The 20,160-nt window shown below is 46.3% G+C and overlaps 1 protein-coding gene across 1 annotated transcript; it reads left to right on the top strand.

Moving 5' to 3' along the window:
• Nucleotides 1-3,363: 3,363 nt before the first annotated feature.
• NME6 (NME/NM23 nucleoside diphosphate kinase 6) lies at nucleotides 3,364-8,213 on the top strand. Its single transcript, XM_082412028.1, has 6 exons — nucleotides 3,364-3,902; nucleotides 5,512-5,608; nucleotides 6,357-6,459; nucleotides 7,003-7,042; nucleotides 7,464-7,624; nucleotides 7,899-8,213. Exons 1-6 carry the CDS (start codon nucleotides 3,889-3,891, stop codon nucleotides 8,063-8,065), a joined length of 582 nt encoding a protein of 193 aa, XP_082268154.1. The 5' UTR covers nucleotides 3,364-3,888; the 3' UTR covers nucleotides 8,066-8,213.
• The last annotated feature ends 11,947 nt before the right edge of the window (nucleotides 8,214-20,160 follow it).

Genomic DNA, 20,160 nt, shown 5'->3' with positions numbered 1-20,160 from the left:
AAAGGTCTTGATTCTCATTGGGTCCCTGGAAGAACAAACTTCAGGACAGCAGATTCAGGTAAAAAAAAAACCTGCTGAGAATGAGTCTCAACTGAAACATGTCGGGTAAAGGAACTCCACCCCCCACCCCCCCACAGGAGACAGGTGTCCTGGGCATGAGCAACTCCACAGCAGAAGGCAGTGGCCCCTGAGCACTGCTCACAGGGGGCTAGGGAAGCTGTGTCATTAGAGCCCACCCTCAAGGCGGCCCTGGGGTGCCAGAAACCCAGGACCCAAAGGGGAAATGGTATTAAGTAATTTAAATATGCTGGATGAAAAAGAAAGACATCTCAAAAATCTCAAAGAAGACCTGGTTGGGGCTGCCGCTACTACTGTAAATTAACACTGCACAAAGGCAGCATCGTCTTAAATATCACTATCTAGAGACAAGACTAGACACAGGTAGATGTCCCTCTGGATAGAATGAACGTAAGTCATAATTAACCTCTTAATGGGTGATTCTCCCAACTGAGTTCAGACTTACAAGTTCAGAGTCATAACTGGTATAGAATTACTTCAGTCCCAGCAAAACTGAATCAAGAATTTTCCAGCTTATTCACCCTCTCACAGATATAACTGAGTATCAGTATCTTTTGACAGGTTTCTAGGGACAAAATTTTCCCTGCTATATCTGCTAGGGGCTGGGGACTAATTCTGTGAATGTGAGGGAATGCTGCGATAATTTTATAGGTCCTGTCAACTATTTAGATTTTGTTGTTGCTGTTGTTTTAAGTGAGGCTTATGAGAGACTAGGTATTGAACTTGGGTAGCACAGGGTTAGAAGGCAGGTGCATTAGGTTCTCACACTAAGTTATATTCTTCAACAGTTCCATCAGTATTAAGTTGACATTTAGTCTCCACCTGCCTGCCGTTCCTCTATTTCTGTTAGTTATGAGCCCCGGTTTAGAAAAAGGGTGTAATTTATTGAGTCTCCCCCTAAAATCACATCTGCCCGTACTTTCATAACGTAGGCTTACTGTTGAGGATGGTCAAAGCAACTATAAAATAGAGAACTAAAACCTTCTACAGTGTGTGTAAGACAGACAGAAAGGTGAATTAATGACCATGGCCTAAAAATCAGCAAAATCTCTATAGCCCAGAGGTATGTAAATGAAGATCAAGGTGGGAAACAAAGTTGGACCTTGTGCATTTGGGAAAAAAGGCTAAAACTAAATGTTGGGTTAGTGGGACTTAGTAAGTTTACTCTCATCCTCTGAAGGCAGCAATGGACATGTGCCTTCTTCACCAGACAGACAGGTAAGAAATGGACTCTCCCAAAGACACCTTGTGGAAACAAGCTGCCAGAACCACAGACCCTCCTTCCAACATTCCAGGAGTGCAACACATGTACATGCAGGCACAAAATCAGTTTAAAAAAATGTTTTTTAATTGATGACATTTATAGTTTATTTTCACTATTCTCAAATTCAGTGATTCTCTCCAAGAAAAAAAAAGTACCACCCTTATTCAACCTGCCACACTGCCCCTTCTCCATACTCACTGTCATCACCCTCTCCATACAGTATACAACACATCACGAATACCCTCAGTTCTCATCCCCTCACCCTGGACTGCTTCAGTGGACTCCATGGTAACCCCACCCCACATCCTACCCCAAATTCCTTAGCGACATGTTCAAGGGCCTTATGACTAGTTTCCCTCATGCCCTATGTACACTTGCTTTCCAACCAAGAATCCTCCCTCACCAACCCCGTATTAGCTATGCTCCTTCGCGTCCACATATCCCTCTGTGCTCAAAGACTTTTTTTTTTTTAAACATCTTTATTGGAGTATACTTGCTTTACAATGGTTAGTTTCTGCTTTATAACAAAGTGAATCTGTTATACTTATATATATGTCCCCATATCTCTTCCCTCTTGCATCTCCCTCCCTCCCACCCTCCCTATCCCACCCCTCTAGGCGGTCACAAAGCACAGAGCTGATCTCCCTGTGCTATGCGGCTGCTTCCCACTAGCTATCTATTTTACGTTTGGTAGTGTATATATGTCCATGCAACTCTCTCACTTTGTCCCAGCTTACCATTCCCCCTCCCCGTATGCTCAAGTCCATTCTCTAGTAGGTCTGCGTCTTTATTCCCGTCTTGCCCCTAGGTTCTTCATGACCATTTTTTTTTTTTTTTAGATTCCATATATATGTGTTAGCATATGGTATTTGTTTTTCTCTTTCTGACTTACTTCACTCTATATGACAGACTCTAGGTCCATCCACCTCACTACAAATAACTCAATTTCGTTTCTTTTTATGGCTAACATTCCACTGTATATATGTGCCACATCTTCTTTATCCATTCATCTGTTGATGGACACTCAGGTTGCTTCCACGTGCTGGCTATTGTAAAGAGCTGCAATGAACATTTTGGTACATGACTCTTTTTGAATTATGGTTTTGTCAGGGTATATACCCAGTAGTGGGATTGCTGGGTGGTATGGTAGTTATATTTTGAGTTTTTTAAGGAACCTCCATGCTGTTCTCAATAGTGGCTGTATCAATTTACATTCCCACCAACTGTGCAAGAGGATTCAATGGCTGCCTCTGACCTTGCGATCCAGCGCACGTAAGTTTTTTGCCCCCCGTGTCCCTCCGACAAATACTGGGCACCAACCATCTGCCAGGCACTACCCCAGACAAAGAATAAAAGAGAGATCGAGTGGGGCCAGGCCCACTACGGCGGCCCCGCTGGCGCGCATGTTCACTGCAGGGCTGCCACCTTGAAACGCCCATCCTGTCCTCTCTGAGCCACCTCCCCGAGCAGGGCCACCGGCCTGGCCCTCCCTTCCGCCTGAGGGCGCCCGAGCCGGCTTGGAAGAACAGCTACCGCCCGGCATAGCTTCTTCTCCTTCCTGCTGCAGGGCCTCCTGGATTGGGGAGCACTCCGCCTCACCGGGCAAGGACCCTGAAGCGGGCTGCCCGGCCGAATGCCTGAAGGACCCCGCTTGCACCGAAGGCTAGCTATCGCAGTGCCTGGTGGCCGGCCTCCGCGGTGGGAGGATCAGGTGACTCGGACCCGAATTCCAGCAGGACTGGGGCTCCGAAGAGCCTAGAATCTAGCGTGGGCTTAGGCCTCGGTATAAGGGGACGGGGTCGCGCGGCTGCAGGCCTAGAGAAATGGAAGAGCAGGGTGGGGAAGAGGGCGGTGTCTAGAGCTGAGGCTGTGAGTCTGTGGGGCGGGGCTTCAGGTGTTGGAAGCCGAAAGCTGAGTTGACGGGTTGCAGGTCCCCGATGCGCTTGGGAGGATGAGAGGCATGGCTGGCGCCCTCCAGGAAACACAAGAATAGGCGCCTCTGTTGTGGGGTCAAACGCCCAGGCAATTTCTAAAATTTATAATTCTCTAATCGAGTGACTTTTATGTTGAGCAAGTTTCTCGAACTGTTAACATTTGTTATAAACCAAGATCCAAGACAGGCATAACTTAGCTGGCATTAGGAAAGGAACCATGTCCTTCCCTGGATAGCCCCTAGCATTCTGGTCTTGGAATAGCTGAATCAGATTCATTCATTGATTCATTCAACAAATACTGTTGAGAGCCATCTATGTGCTAGGCACTCTGTGTAAGTACAGAGGATACGATGGTGAGCGAAACAGATCCCTGCTTTCATAGAGCTGACCTTGTAGTGGGGAAGAAATAACTGAAGAAAACGTGAAAGGAGCCATGAGAATGTATAACAGGGGAAGTGAACTAAGATCTAGTGGGTGAGTAGGAGGTAACCAGAGGAAGCACTTTCTGGACTGTGAAAACTTCTCAGGCAAAGGCTGTCAGGCCAGAATGTCTTGGAGCTGTAAGGCCTGTGAAGCTGGAGCAAAAGCAAGTTAAGAAGTGTGGAGTTCCAGATGAGGCTAGAGAGGTACGCAGGGATAAGATCATGCGAAGCCTAGTAGGACATGATAAGGCTTTGGGGTTTTATCATAAAAGCAGGGTACACTTTGAAGGGTTAAGGAGGGAAATGATATGATCAGATTTGCATTTTTAGTTCACTGTGGCTGCTGTGTGGAGAACAGATTGTAGAGGGTAGCAAGAGTAGAAACTGGGAGACCACTGAAGAGGCTGTTGCAGAAGTCCAGAGGGGGTTGATGATGTCTTGGACTGTGGTGGTGGCAGTTGAGAAGGAGAGAATTGTATAGATTTGAGATACACTGGCTAGGTAAAATTGCCAGAACTCAGTGATATCATGGATATGGAGGGTAAGGAAGGGGAGGTGCCAAGGATGTCTCTCCCTAGATATATGGCGAAGATTCTGCTCGCTTTTGGGTTCTCACCACCTAGGATGTTAGGGAAGCTGGGTTGGCTGATCTTGTACTGGTCAGACTGTGCTTAGCTCTGTGGATTGAGTGGAGCATCAAGCTGAATGCTGTAGAAAGGACATGAATAGGAAAGACCTTGGCACAGTTTCTCCATTTGGGCCAGACCCTAGCACTGCTTTTAATGTGATTGTCAGGCTACTTTCGGGCTAAGAGAAATGAGACGGTCGTCCAGACTGTCCCTGTGTGTGTTCATGGAAGCCTTCTCTGTATTTGTTGGCAAATTTAGAGGTTCCACCAGATAATCTTTGAGACCTTAGTCCTGCAGAGATGATCAATTTCTTACATGTAAATAGAATTTCAAAGTTGGAAGAGATCTCAAGTTTTCTTAGTCCAGTTTATAAAATACTTTTATGTTCTTTATATCATTTTCACAATTATTTATTGAGCTCTTACACCATGATTAGACACTAGAAATAGTGTCTTGTTCTTTTCTCTGAAGATGAATAGAATAAGACTGTATAGGTTCATTTAGTCAGTAAAACTGATTTTAAGCACCTTTGTGCCAGGCAGTTTTAGCTGCTTCAGATACAAAATGATTACAACTTGTCTTTCACCTTGGAGTTGCATGTCTGCAAACCTTGCCATTGAGGACAGCTGAGTGTATTAAAGGGTTTGATTTGGGCGGGATAGATCCTGACTTATCTGTAAGATTAGATAAGAAATGGTATGCATCCAGCAGACTTTTTGGGGGGTATCCTGGCAAGATCCCAGTTCTTGTCCATCCAATCTTCAAATTCTGTAATTGATGGGAGGGCACTGTGGGAACAGTTATTGTACCCTTGTGGGTGCTCTTCAGGAATGTAAATTGTAAATTCTCTGTAAAACACAAAAGAAAGGAAGGGACGGGAGTACTGCCAGAGACAGGTCGTGTTTAAACTTGAACTTCTCCTGAATGGGTCACTCTTTTGCAGGTTTACAGTTGCACTAACCAGATTATGTGCTCCACTGGGCAACCTGAATGGCCCCTCTACCACTCCCTTCCCTCAACCCCATGAACCCAAATGGGCAAATTAAATACTAAGCAACTGTCATGTGCTTTATCAGTGTCAGGAGTGAGAGCCCTGGTTGACTTGCAAAACTGCACAGGCTCCAGAATAGGAAGGGTGGGGAGTGCAGCACTGACGGGTCTCTTGTCTGACTCTCTGATGGCAGGAGGGAGATGACCTCGATCTTACGGAGCCCTCAGGCTCTCCAGCTTACTCTGGCTCTGATCAAGCCTGATGCAGTTGCTCACCCACTGATTCTGGAGGTAAGAACAAGTCCTAAGCCTCTACTGTATGTCGGAGGCATTGCTTCTGTTTCAGGTGCCATAGGGCCATTTGCGAAGACTGACAACACAGTCCTGTGCTAGATGGTGTGGAGGCAAAGTTAGAAGCCATGACTCTGACCCTAAGGAGATTAAAAATGTATTGGAGAATTGGAGCAGATATAAAATATAAGAAAGGATCCAATACAATAAGAAAAACCAAACCTCAAGGCAATGTATGTATATTAGTTCTCTACTGATGCATAACAAATTACCACAAACTTAGAAGCTTAAAACAACACTCATTATCTCACAGTTCTAGAATTTAGAGGTCCAGTAGGTTTGGCTGAGCTCGGCTGGGTTCTCTCCTTAGAGTTTCACAAAGCCAAGTTCCAGTTATCAGCTGACTGGGCCCTTATCTAAAGGGTCTGGGGAAGATCCACTTTGAAACTCATTCAGGTTGGCAGAATTTGGTTTCTGTGGTTATAGGACTGAGATAGATCCCCATGTCCTTGCCGGCCTTCAGGTGGGGCCTACCATTTTTAGAGTCCACTCACATTCCTCATCACATGGCTCACTCCATCTTCAAGACAGCAACAGGACGTCTCTTTTCTTCTGACCCACCAATGGGACAGACCCTCAAGTCCTAGGCTCTGAAGGGTCCTCAGGGTTCTTTTGGTCTGCCTGGGTCTCCCATTCACTCAAATGGTCCCTTTGACTGACTTTTATCTTTGGGGTGGTGTTTATCCAGGCTGTTCATCAGCAGATTCTGAGCAACAAGTTCCTTATTGTACGAATGAGAGAACTTATGTGGAGAAAGGAAGATTGCCAGAAGTTTTACCAGGAGCATGAAGGTAGGATCAACAGTCCTCTGAGTGGGAGGCTTCTCTATCACAAGAGAGATTTTACCTGGACACACAATGTCAGGCTCTCTCTGACCTACCAATCATAAAATTGCAGCCAGTCTTCTAAAATCTTGGTTTATACACAAACTTTTCATGATTATCAATATTTTTTAAATGTTTTCTAGGAGGGTTCTACGTCATGGTCCCAACAAGTAACTTAGTTTTATGTCCTGATACTATCCCTAGTTAACAATTTATTGTGTCAGACATTGTCCAAAGGCTCATGATTTCAATTAATTCCCCAGCAACCCCATGAAGTAGGTATTGTTATGTCCCCAGCACACAGATTAGAAAACTAAATTAGGGAAGTTAATGATTTACCCGAAACTACACAGGTTGCAAGTTGGAGAGCCTGGATTCAGACCCAGGTATGTCAGACGCCAAGGTCCTTGTTCTTTTCTCTAAAACAGTTTTTATCATTCCAAATAGGGAGTCAGAAGTATAAAAAGTTCTCTTGGCACCAGTGTCTTGATGAAGGTACTCTCTTTGCAGGGCGTTTTTTCTATCAGCGGCTGGTGGAGTTCATGGCCAGGTATTTCTCATTTTGGTTCCAACATCTTCATCCACTGAGACTTATTTCCCCTGCCCCCTAAATAGATTTGTTAATTTTATTTGCCACTCTTTAAACTTGTAACCAGTGTCAAGTGTCTGAAGAAACATGGGCTTGGGCCAACACTGACCTTGTGGCCACTTGTCCCATGGTAGTTAACTGCTCCAGGGGCTGCAGAAGAGTATTGTTGAATGCTGCCTAGCAACTCTTCTGATCCCTGTGGCCTTTCTTGCTCATCAGCAGTGGCCTTCCATCACCTTCTATTTGAAGCAGTATTGGCACTCAACTAGAAAGGCAAGGAGACTCTCAGAATGTCCAGTGTGCCTTTATTTGTGCTCTACTCATGGTATGCCCTCCTGGACCCGATAGCCAGATTCCTGACATGTGCTCCATTTGTTCACAGTGGGCCAATCCGAGCCTACATCCTCGCCCACAAGGATGCCATCCAGCTCTGGAGGACAGTGATGGGACCCACCAGAGTGTTTCGAGCACGCCACGTGGCCCCAGATTCAATTCGTGGGAGTTTCGGCCTCACTGACACCCGTAATACAACCCATGGCTCAGGTGAGTCTGCCTCCTGTGTCCACAGTATTTAATAAGCGAAGTTGGTTTGAGGTTGGTGGGCAGGCAGTATGGTGGGGTTGAGAACCAGGTCCCTCAGTGAGCTTTCTTCCCAGTTGTGTTTCTGGCCCTTTGTGGCCACCTCAGCAGATGCGGCCCCAGGACTTAGGGGCAGGAGAAGTATAGGCTCTGGTTTCTGAACCTGATTATGATTGCCTCTTGCTTCCATCCTGCACTCCCTATGAGAACCCCTTCTCTTTTTTACCTCCCCTCACAGACTCTGTGGTTTCAGCCAGTAGAGAGATCGCAGCCTTCTTTCCCGACTTCAGTGAACAGCGCTGGTATGAGGAAGAGGAGCCCCAGTTGCGCTGTGGCCCTGTGCGCTACAATCCAGAGGGAGGCATCCACTTTGCAGCTGGAACAGGAGGCCCAGGGCCAACCTGACGCAGGCCTGTTGGTCTGTGAAGAGTGGTGGCATTGCCTAGCCTTTTCTCGCAGACCTCTGGTCCAGAGCATTCTCCTAGGACCAGGGAGGCCTGGGGCTCATTGTGCCATCTCTGCTGGGCACCGCCACCTGCGTAAGAGCCTAGCTCCTCACTGCTACCTCTTCTAGAATCTAACTCTCTATCTACCTCTTCTCTGGAATGTTCATGGGTGGTTCAGAGGAATGATGGCTCCTTTTTTTTTCTGAGAACTGTTCATCCTTTCTCAAGGAGGGGCTTGCCTAACTGACTTGCCTGAAAAATGCAGTGACCGTATTAGCAACATTTGGTCTATTTTCCTTAATAAAGGTCAGTATTCTACTGAATCCTGCAGGCTGGGAGCGCTACTCTATGTACTGTCTCTCTATCCCTAACTGGAGTAATGAAATCTGTCCTGAAGTCAAGTTTCTGGTCTATGCTAAGTAAAGAGAGAATCGTGGGACTTGCCTAGTAGTGCAGTGGTTAAGAATCCGCCTGCCAACGCAGGGGACACGGGTTCGAGCCCTGGTGCGGGAAGATCCCACATGCTGCGGAGCAACTAAGCCCGTGCGCCACAACTACTGAGCCCGCGCACCTAGAGCCTGTGCTCCACGACAAGATGAAGCCACCGCAATGAGAAGCCTGTGCACCGCAACGAAGAGTAGCCCCCGCTTGCTGCAACTAGAGAAAGCCTGCGCGCAGCAACGAAGACCCAACGCAGCCAAAAATAAATAAATAAAATAAATTAATTTTTTTTTTTTAAAAAAAGGGAGAATCGTGAAGAAATCTCCCAGGAGGTTCACACACAGTGTGCAGCTTATGTAGTGCATGAGGCACCCAGTGACGGAGCTGACTGTGGGCTCAAATCCATGCTGTGCACCTGGCACAGGGCTGCATCCTGGAAGAAGGGGCACCTTTTGTTTGAACAAAAGTATGTCTGCCCAGTAGAGGCATATTGTTATGACTCACTTTTTTTTCCGATTTGCACAAAGCCACTAAAGCTAGCCATGTCTCTGCTGTAGCTGAGGATGACAGTTATCTACTACTGCATGACAAATCACCTCAAGATTTTGTGGCTTAAAACAATGACTTAGGGACGTCACTGGTGGTCCAGTGGTTAAGAATCCGCCTTCCAATGCAGGGGAGGCGGGTTCGATCCCTGGTCAGGGAACTAAGATCCCACATGCCACGTGGCAATTAAGCCCGTGCACCCCAACTACCGAGCCCGTGCGCCACAACTAGAGAGCCCACGTGCCACAAACTACAGAGCCCACGTGCTCTGGAGCCCGCGCTCCACAACTACAGAGCCCACGCACCACAACTAGAGAGAAGCCCATGTGCTGTAACAAAGAGCCCGCGTGCCGCAGTGAAAGATCCCATGTGCCACAACTAAGACCTGACACAGCCAAAAATAAATAAATAAATAAATATTAAAAAACAACAACAACAACAACAACGATTCATTCTTATGTGTCTGTGGATTGGCTGGGTGATTCTGCTGGGCTCGCTGGGACTCACTCACATGGCTGCATTCAGCATTTGGGTCCAACATGGTCTTTCATCCTGAGCTGCTTCATAGCATGGTTGTTTCAAGGTTCCAAGAGAGCAGGCCCCCATTCACAAGCTCATCACGCTTCTGCTTGTGTCATGTTTGCTGATATCCCATTGACAAAGGCCAAGTCACATGGCCAAGCCCAGAGTCCACGCATAGGGCATGGACAGTGGGAGGTGTGAATCTCTGGGGGCCATTACCATGACAATCTACAAACTGAAAGTCGTGAGGAGCCTTGAATTTATATAGAACTTATGAAAACAAATATTTGCACAGGTCAACAAAGGAGATGAAGAAATAGCCAGAGAAGGAAGGAAAAAACCGAGGGTGTGTGGATCAGGAAAGCCAAGAGAAGAGAGTGTTTAGATACTGAAGCAATGTTGAATGCTGTTGAGAAGTTCAGAATAATGAAGCCCTTAAAGTACCCCCTAAATATGGCAGCATGGAGATCGCTGTGACCTTGGCAAGAGCGGCAGCTCTGGAGTGGTAGGGAGCTTACTTTGTGTGGAAGACAGTGGGTTGAAGCATTTATACTGTCATACTACCTGTGGGTTTAGAGTGGGATACCTAGGAGTCTTAGAGAATCTTCTTACAACTGAATCTGTAAGTGTATGTCTACATATGCCTCCATCTTCTTCTATCTTCCTGTTAACAACATAGGAAGGGTCCTGCTTCCTGTTAAGCCAGTCCTTCCGTGTTGCTCTGAATCCCATCTCCTTGCTTTTTTGGTTGTCTAGTGTTTACTGCACTTTTACCCTTCTCCACTGAGTCCTTCCCCTTTGAATTCAAACATGTTTTGGTGTCTCCCATTTTTCAAAATCATTTTAACCTCATTTTCCCCTTTGGCTACCTGTTTCTTCATCTCTGTACAGCCAAGTTCATATCAGTTGTCTGCACTGACAGGCTCACTCCCATTTTCTCAGCAGCCCATTACAGTATGGCGTGCACACTCACCATTTGAGAGGAGACTGGTTGGTTTCTTTTTCTTCTTCTTTTTAAATATCTATCTATCTAGGCTGTGTCGGGTCTTAGTTGTGGCATGCGGAATCTTTAGTTGTAGCATGCAGGACCTTTTTAGTTGCAGCATGTGGGATATTTTACTTGCGGCATGCAGGCTTCCTAAGTTGCGGCGTGTGGACTCTTAGTTGCGGCATGCATGCGGGATCTAGTTCCCCACCAGGGATCAAACCCGGGCATCCTGCATTGGAAGCATGGAGTCTTACCCACTGGACCACCAGGGAGGTCCCAGGAGACTGGTTTCTTCATGCCTTTATTGCTGTTGCCCAGCACAGTGCCAGACGTGTATATCATTGCTCCATAAATAGCAATGGACTATCCATCCATACCCTGGTCTTTGACATCACTTAGAATTCCTACATCTCTAAATTCTTTAAATCCTACTTTAAAATCATTGTCTTCTACATCCCTCTCTCATGTCTTCCAAACCTAGACCATTCACTCGTCCATTCTCCTAGGTAACTTTCTTGTATATTCTTCTCCCTCTTCAAACCTCCAACACTTCTTCCTCCTTCCTCACTCTCCAGCTATTGACCTTGCTTCCTCTTTCAGGAAGGTAACAGAAACAGCCAGAAGAGACTCCTCACACTCCCAAGACCACATTGAGGACCTACCTGCATCTGTGCTTGCATGCTTCCCTCCCGTTAGGATGAACAATGAACAAACCTTCCAAGCTCCTGTTTAGAGCCATCCCCATTCTGTGCAGGAGATCCTATCTTCTCCCACATACTCAAGGCATTGCCCCAGCAGTTATTTTCTCTCTCTCCTACATCATCAGGAGATGGATCTTACAAACATGCTATAGTCTCTCTCATATAAAAAATAAAATAAAAGCAAACTTTCTTGATACTACATCTCTTTCATGCCACTGTCCCATTTCTCTGCTCACCTTTACAGCAAAACTCTCAAAAGATTAGCCTAGAACATCAGTGGCCAGTGACTTTCACTCTAGACAAAACAGTGTAGCCCCATTTCTCTCTGCTCCTCCCTGCTGAGTACAACTGTATACCTGAAAATAATACAAGACACAATCGAGAAAACTCTGTAAGGTTCTCTGAAGAACTAGTTTGGGACCTGAGGACTGGAGGAACATCACAGCAGCGGGGCATGTTCAGTCTTCCCACACAACAGAACAAGGCGGTCCAGACAAGGCATTTCTCCAACCCTAACCCAGCAACAGATGGAAGCCTGGCTGGCCTATTCTCCCCCGCAAAGCTAAACAAAGGCCAGCTAAAAACACCAGGCAAACTGACAAGAGAGACCGATCAGGAGCCCCAGCTATCGGTAAACAGCCAGAGGAAGCACTCTCCTTCCCTCCATTTTTCGTATCTAATCCTTAAAGCTCTGTACCTGTGGATATTTCTTGCTCCACGTGCCCCTCAGTCCCTACCTATATGGCCACTGTAGAGAAGACTTCCTTGGTGACTGAGTAGAGTGAAATGACTAGAGATTTAAGTGAAGGGAATGGATGTGACTGGCAAGACAGAGTGCACAGAGTGGAGGGGAGGGAGGAGAATGCTGGGACTGAAACAATCCAGCATGCGGTGGTGAAGTAACAAAAGGCTGAGGGTGACCACAGAAGCTGGAAAACAGTTGAAAGAGTGTGGAGAGAGGATAGGAATAAGAAAAAGGTAATCAAATTCTGCTGAGGCTGCAAGAGAAATGAAGACTGAGCAAAAAGGGGGATTAAAAAAATATTATTGCTGTGCTCCAGCAACAGTGTCCACTAAATGGTGGGTATAGAAAAGAGTGGAGAGGACTGAGAAGTGTTTGGGATGAAAGACTGAATAAATGGGGATTACTTCCAAGTCTGTTAAAAGATACAGTAGATGGAAAGAAAATCGGATTAGACGAGAATTTTTCAGAATAGTAATAATTTGAACATGCTTAAATGCTAAGGAAGTGGAGTCGTTAGAGACGGATTGGTTTACAATAAATATAATTTATAATCATTAAAATTCCTGAGAAGCAGGAGGGACTAGGACGCAAACACACTTTAGAGGAAAAGGTCAATCTTGGAATTAAAGATAGCTCCTCCTTCACTATAGGAGAGAGGCATAGGAATGCTTGCATGTTTCATTGTGGGGATGTTAGCTCTTTCTTCAGCAATATCTCTTTCATTTGTCAAACAGGAGTCAAAGCCATCTATTGAAAGTGAGGGGAAAGATGAAATTCATAAAGCATGAAAAGGTTTGAAATAATACTTATGAAGCATGGGAAAGGGAACTGACTCATGAGACACAGTAGGATTACCAGGCATTTCTGAGGGCAAATTAAGAACTCTGTGACCCCGTATTTGGAATATGAGTCGCATGCCTTGTCATGTGTTGTGCTGAGTTGCAGCCATGAAATATGCAATTGGTGGAATCATCTAAGATCAGGGATTTCATGAGCAGGTTTGGTGAAAGATCAAAGGGACAAGGAATATTTAGTCTTGGCAAGTAAATAGTTGAAACGATCATCCAAGGATTAAACTGGACACAAAAAAGAAATGGACAGAGAGGACAATGGAGGGTTCACACTTGGTGGCAAACCTGTGTGCACAAGATGTGAGTGAACAGGTTGGCAGTTTGGACACTGTGGTCGGGGTGAGGGTGTTCTGAGTTATTTGAAAGGTAGAATGTGCGGGTGAACACAGTGTTTCCTCTCAAGTTGTTTGGAAAGGAGGTGCAGGGATTAGAAGCTGGAGCTTTGGTGACAGATCGGAATTCAAATCCTGGTTCTATCACTTTCTAGCTATGTGACTTTAGCTATATTTGTCTCCACTCAATTCAGTTGTTAAATGAGAAAGTCATACTTAACTTTTAGAGTTACTGTGAGGATTAAACTAACTCATGCACATAAGGTCAAAAACCCAAGATCTCAATAAATGACAATTTAAATGATCTCTTCTTCTCTTTCTTTGGATTTCAGATAGAAAGAGTTAAGTTAATCACATCTCTCAGTGTATGACTTAATCTCACACTATTTTCCTTTGTCTATTTTAGCACATTTAATTACTGACAATGTTTTTGACAAGACTGTACAATTAAAAGTGGCTTTCTCATATACAAACTTAGGTAATGCATAGAGATAGCTGATAGATTATGATTAGGGTAGGACACAATTCTAGTTACCACTTTACCAAGAGGAGTTAAAACCAAATGAAATCACATAAGTTGATCTCACACTCTTTACGCTGAGGTTAAAGTAAGCATTCCTGTCCCCTGTAGGGAATGTAGACCACAGAAACGGCACCATGGCCAAAGTACACGACTGATTTCTTATGAAAGTGACTGTAATATTAGTCTAGCAGAAATAGAACTTTGATTCATTAAACCCATTAACAAAATAAAATAGGCTCTTTGACAGCTCAGACAGAAACCCAGCTCAGTGGAGTACAAAGCTAGGATTCAGGGTTGGAGGACCGAGACTGCCTGAGTCTCTCACAGTGAGAAGCCTGGATGACCGTGGAAGAAGGTTTCCAAAGGAGCAGAGGGCAGGGCAGGGCAGGGAGGGTGTGTGGCTCAAATGAGCTGGGCTGGAGGCTTAAGGAAACATGTTAGTGAGTTAAATCAAGTGATGGAAGTTGAGAAATTCCAGCAGTTTTCCCCCTAGAAGTAGAAGCCACAATCCTCATGTGACTGAGTCCCTCTGAAAAACATGTTATATATAAACCTCTGTGGTCCAGAGTTTTCTCACAAACAGAGATAAGTCTCTTCCATGTGGGCATCAAGAGCTACAAACTTATTTGGGGTCCTGGGAGAAATTGGCTCCTCCTGTCTCTCTCAGAGCATTTTGCATAAGCAGGTGGGCTGGGGGCGGGGGGGGGGGGGTTGGTCATCTAGTTAGTGGTTTAAGATTTTTAACTCACAGGTCTGGGAACTGTGGACAAGATGAGAATTTCATGGAGTCTTTCTCCTCTTTCAGCTTTGCCTGTCACTACAAAGGTAGTATTGTGGTAACTGGGTTACTGGCAGTGTAGCCACAGTTGAGTGGCCTTTTTTTCTCCTGAAGTAACAGCATAGCAGGAAATGAGGGCTTATATGTAGCTAGTTTATTTTGGGAAGTGATCTCAGAAAATAAGAGTGGAGGCACTGGGAGAGTGGGAGAGTAAAACAGCGAAGAGAAAGCCAACCCAAGAAAGGGGTACTGAGGTGGTCACCACTGTGGACAACTGGCCTCCATCTAGCTGGAAGTCCTCTCCCTCCCATCAGAGACCAAGAAGCTGGGGACCTGCCCACTGGTTTCCATCATCCATTGTTAAGCATTTCCACAGGAAGACTGAACTCCCCTGCAGGTCCAAATCTGCGTATTGCCAGAAAGGCTTCCTGCACCGCATCAGTAGAGAAGCGCCTGGGAGGAACACAAGAGAAATGGACTTAAGGAGCTCTCTGATTTCACCTGGGTGCAGCAACAGCCATGGTAAGGATGTGGCCAAGAGATGGAGTATAGAAGTTGTCCAAGGCCATCCTTCCCTGTTCATGCTTTGGTCTACGTGTAGCTCAGCATAGCCCAGAGCCAGGCAAGATGCTGGTGAGCCACAATCTCTATTTAAGACTCAATATAAGCCGATTAGTGGGGAAAAAAACCTCCCCATTTCCTACTACTGCAACTAGACATGAGGCCACAACTGATTCTTATTATCTCCATCCTTTACCAACCATATTATAATTCCTCCCCCCAGAGTCAGCACTTACAGGTCTAAGATGCTTATATACTGATCCCTTACATGTTTCACCCTGATGTAAGAGCTGACGGCTGTGAGGGTCCACTGAAGATTATCCCTGGTATGAAGCACATCAGAGAATCCCCTGGGATCAGATGTACTCTTCCCTTCCCCTTGGGGAGAAGCAATGTCAGCAACTCATGATGATCAAGGTTGATTACTTACATATGATAGCTCTTTGTTTTCCTGGTGGTCCACCACCATGACAAGCCCCAAACGACCCAGTTAGTCATAGCATTACTTCAGTGTATGCTTCCTGTGATGCTCTTTGGCTAAAGGATCTCCCCCTTTCCTCCTCCATTCCCCTCCCACCCCCAGTAACAAGGAAAGGGCCTTTCTAGGCACAGAAAGCACAAATTTTTGCCAGGTGCTATTTCTGCAGTGCCCTATCACAGAGGTTTCCACCTTGGAAACCTTCAATATGCTACCCTGGAATCCTTATTCCTGAATACCAAGCTGAATCCAAGTACCACCCCTTATTAGTTGTGTGAACATGGGCAAATTATCTACATTTCTGGGCTTCTCTGGTGGCGCAGTGGTTGAGAATCTGCCTGCCAATGCAGGGGACACGGGTTCGAGCCCTGGTCTGGGAAGATCCCACATGCCACGGAGCAACTAAGCCCATGTGCCACAACTACTGAACCTACGCGTCTGGAGCCTGTGCTCCGCAACAAGAGAGGCTGCGATAGTGAGAGGCCCACGCACCACGATGAAGAGGGCCCCCGCTCGCCGCAACTGGAGAAAGCCCTCGCACAGAAACGAAGACCCAACACAGCCAAAAATAAATAAATTAATTAATTAAAAAAAAATTATCTACATTTCTGATTTCTTCACCTACATAAGACTGGTTGTTCTTGTTACCAACATCATATATTTGGATTTTTTCCTTGTCTCTCTTCTTTACTTGTGGACAATCCACCATGAGTCCTAAGCATCCCTCTAAATGTTCATTTGGCAATGAGGATGTGATGCTGTGATAAAGACATGGCTTTCTGGAAGAAAGGCAAAGGATCCCATAGGCCAGTTCCAGGGATATGGTACTGGGATCTATCAGAAAATGTTCTCGCCCAGTGGGGCCCCACTGTCCTACCTGTTGATAAAAATTTATAGGCTGGGGCTTCCCTGGGGGCGCAGTGGTTGAGAGTCTGCCTGCCGATGCAGGGGACACGGGTTCGAGCCCTGGTCTGGGAAGATCCCACATGCCACGGAGCGGCTGGGCCCGTGAGCCACAATTACTGAGCCTGCGCATCTGGAGCCTGTGCTCCGCGACGAGAGAGGCCGCGATAGTGAGAGGCCCGCGCACCGCGATGAAGAGTGGTCCCCACTTGCCGCAACTAGAGAAAGCCCTCGCACAGAAACGAAGACCCAGCACAGCCAAAATAAATAAATAAATTAATTAATATTAAAAAAAAAAAAATTTATAGGCTGACTGATGAGAGGTAGGATTGTAACAAGCCCCTAGATGTGGCCTTGATTGTTGCTTACTTTCTTCCAGGAGAGAAGGGACGAATGCTCTGACAATGGGACAGACAGCTCTGCAGTCAAGCTGAAAGGTGATCCTTAGCCAAGCAGTCTCCGAAGCTGAAGTAAATGTCAGCAATGAAGACAGAACTTTCTGAGGAGTGAAAACACTCAGAAACCAAAGTTCCTTTGGTTGAGCCATGAGGCAGCCACTTAAAAGTGAAAAATGCAAAGCCTTCCATACTGGCACAGAGCAGCATTCTCCAAACTCCCTTCCTCTCTATCCCAACTGCAGCTGCTTCCAGGAGGGACCAGGCTTCCCTGTCCCCAAGGGGGACCAAAGGCCACAAGTATGCTGGGATATTTTCTTTTTTTGAAAGATTTATTTATTTATTGTTAATTTTTTTGGGGGGGGGCTACGTTGGGGCTTAGTTGCGGCACGTGTGGTCTTCACTGAGGCATGTGGGATCTTTCGCTGCAGCGCACAGGCTCATTGCGGTGTGCGGGCTTCTCTCTAGTTGTGGCGTGCAGGTTCCAGAGCGTGTGGGCTCTGTAGTTTGCGGCACGCAGGCTCTCTCGTTGAGGCGCACAAGCTCAGTAGTTGCAGCACGCGGACTTAGTTGCCCCACGGCATGTGGGATCTAGTTCCCTGACTGGGGATCGAGCCCACATCCCCTGCATTGTAAGGTGGATTCTTTACCACTGGACCACCAGGGAAGTCCCAGGGGTATTTTCAAAGAGGAGAGGTTCAAATTTTTATATCTCTGCTGGATACAAGTGCCTAAGTCACCATCCTACCTGGTCCTGTGGGAGGGAAGGGGGTGCTGAGTGCAGGTGTGGCCAAAAGCACTGAGGACTGCAGTGTAGAGTCACGGTGGCATGGTGGCCATGGAGCCATACAGATAACCCAGGAGCTCACTGGATGCCAGGAGGCACACAGGGAGGGGTAGCAGCACCAACCCTGGGGTGAGAACCCAGAGGAGGAAAAAAGCCTCCCTGCTGTCCCCCATGGACTCTGCCTTCCACGGTCTCCTGGTGGCTGTGGCTTTAGCCCCTGATGTACATGTACTAAACTCCTTGGATGGTCTTCCAATAGGGGGAAAAATGCACCCAAATTCAGTTGATGGGTTTGCAGTGGGGAAGGGCAGCTAAAGTGACCTTGGGAGTGGGGCTTCTGAGCTGACCCAGTGTACTGTCATTGTGGCTTTCACTGCTGACTGCATAACTGATGTGATGTTTTACACGCTTGTAATGAGAATGTGCATGTGCATTTAGGGACTGTCACATATACAGAATTGATCTGTCCTTCCGACTGGTTCAACAGACACAAGATAGAATCCCAGGAGCAGGAGAAATCACAGCTTTAAAGACTTAACAGCTGTTGGAAAACTCAGAGTGGACAAGGTCAGTGGGACAGAACGGAAAGAGCCCTGGATTGAGAGCTGGACTTCAAGAACTGGTTCATCTTCCAAAGATAAGTTTGATAGTGGGAAAACAAAATCATAACAGATCCTGCATGTTGTGCAACTACTATCTCCCAGATGCAGATACACCTTCTATATGACCATTATTTCCTATGAGAATAACTTCTAAAATTTAAAAATGATTATTTACAGAAGACGGCTGTATGTATTTGTCTCAACCTGAAATCAAGTAAGTTCATTTTCTATTTCTACATTTGCATATGTTTCACTTAAAATCAAATAAAATTTATTAAAATATAATTTTAAAATAAATTTTAAAATTTATTAAAAATACTTTCAGTACAGATTCAGCTTGAGAATAGGGAGTAAAATAGAAATCCAGCAAAATTTGGATATTTCAAAAGACAGATACTTCTTCACAGTGTCTTTCAGAACATTCACAAGTTTTCTCACCTGTCAGCCTTCCACCACACAAAATTCTTTCTCATTAAATTGGAATATCCAAGTTCAAATACTCTTCTACCCAAGAATTCCCTCCCACGAATTCATCATTCCACAAATTCTCCCAGAGGCTTATTTTTGGTCATATATGGCCCTGGGGAACATGAGCCCTTGAATCACCCAAGGTCAAGATGAAGAGTGGGATTCACTTGCCCAAATGAGCAGCCCTGGATGCCTAATCTGATGCTCCCTTTATCCCAGTTCTCCAGGAGCCACTTAGGATTCATGAGTCTGGGACTCTAAGGTTCTGAGAGCCCATGATCCCCTTATGACTCACAAATGCCTGGGCCTCATGGCCATCCTCCTCTCCTCCTCTCCTGAAGAGGCTAACCCTAGCGCCCAGCATCTGAATAACAGAAGCCAGTTTTGGGGGCCTTAATTCCACCTCTCACCCTAAGGCCCAGAAATAGGTATTACTGAGGTCAGGGTATGAAGGGCTCTTCATACCCTCTCAAGATGTGGAAAGTAGGGGCAACAAGGCAAGGGAGAAGAAGGAATGATGATGGAAACAGCTGCAGAAAACCAGGACCCCTGGGATGGAGTCGAGAGATCACTCCCACAAAGCCCCATGGGAAAGTGGCTCTAAATGCAGACCCACTGACGTGTTAAAACTGTGCGAAAGTAGGGTGAGGTAGTGGGGGTGCCTCTATTACCCAGGGAGGCGGAAGGTAGGGAATCAGTGACAGCAACTTGAGCTGATGTTGAAAGGGTCTATCCTCACCCCAATGGAAACTGGGAAACAAGCAGATGTAGCAAGTAGCCCCTTGGGTGCCCTCTCTGGTCCCTCCCAAAGCAAAAGAGGTCCCTCCTCCCCACAGTTCCATCCTTCGGGCACTTCAGCATTAGAAGAAAATTTGGGAAACAAAGGGAGAAATCTGCACTGGGGGACAAAGCTCAAGAAAAAGGGGCGAGGCATTTGGAGGGCTAAATGAAACTACCCCGAGAGAGACAAAGCCGAGCGCTTTTGGGGTGAGGTTGAAGGACAAGGCCAGCAAGAACACAGAGGCTGCCATGATCTCAGTTTTACTTACCAGGTCCTGCAGCCCTGAGTCTGAGATGCCTTATCACCCATCAGAAATGAGGCACCAGGGCTTCCCTGGTGGCGCAGTGGTTAAGAATCCGCCTGCCAAGGCAGGGGACACAGGTTTGAGCCCTGGTCCGGGAAGATCCCACATGCTGTGGAGCAACTAAGCCCGTGAGCCACAACTACTGAGCCTGCGCTCTAGAGCCCGCGTGCCACAACTACTGAAGCCCGTGCGCCTAGAGCCCGTGCTCCGCAACAAGAGAAGCCACCACAATGAGAAGCCCACGTACCGCAACAAAGAGTAGCCCCCGCTCACCGCAACTACAGAAAGCCTGCACGCAGCAACGAACACCCAATGCAGCCAAAAATAAATAAATAAACAAATTTATAA

This window comes from Balaenoptera physalus, assembly GCF_965194825.1.
Source record: "Balaenoptera physalus genome assembly, chromosome: 11".
Taxonomy (NCBI): Eukaryota; Metazoa; Chordata; class Mammalia; order Artiodactyla; family Balaenopteridae; genus Balaenoptera; species Balaenoptera physalus.
Note: the sequence above shows the minus strand (reverse complement) of the source record. Positions and strands in the feature narration are given on the sequence as shown.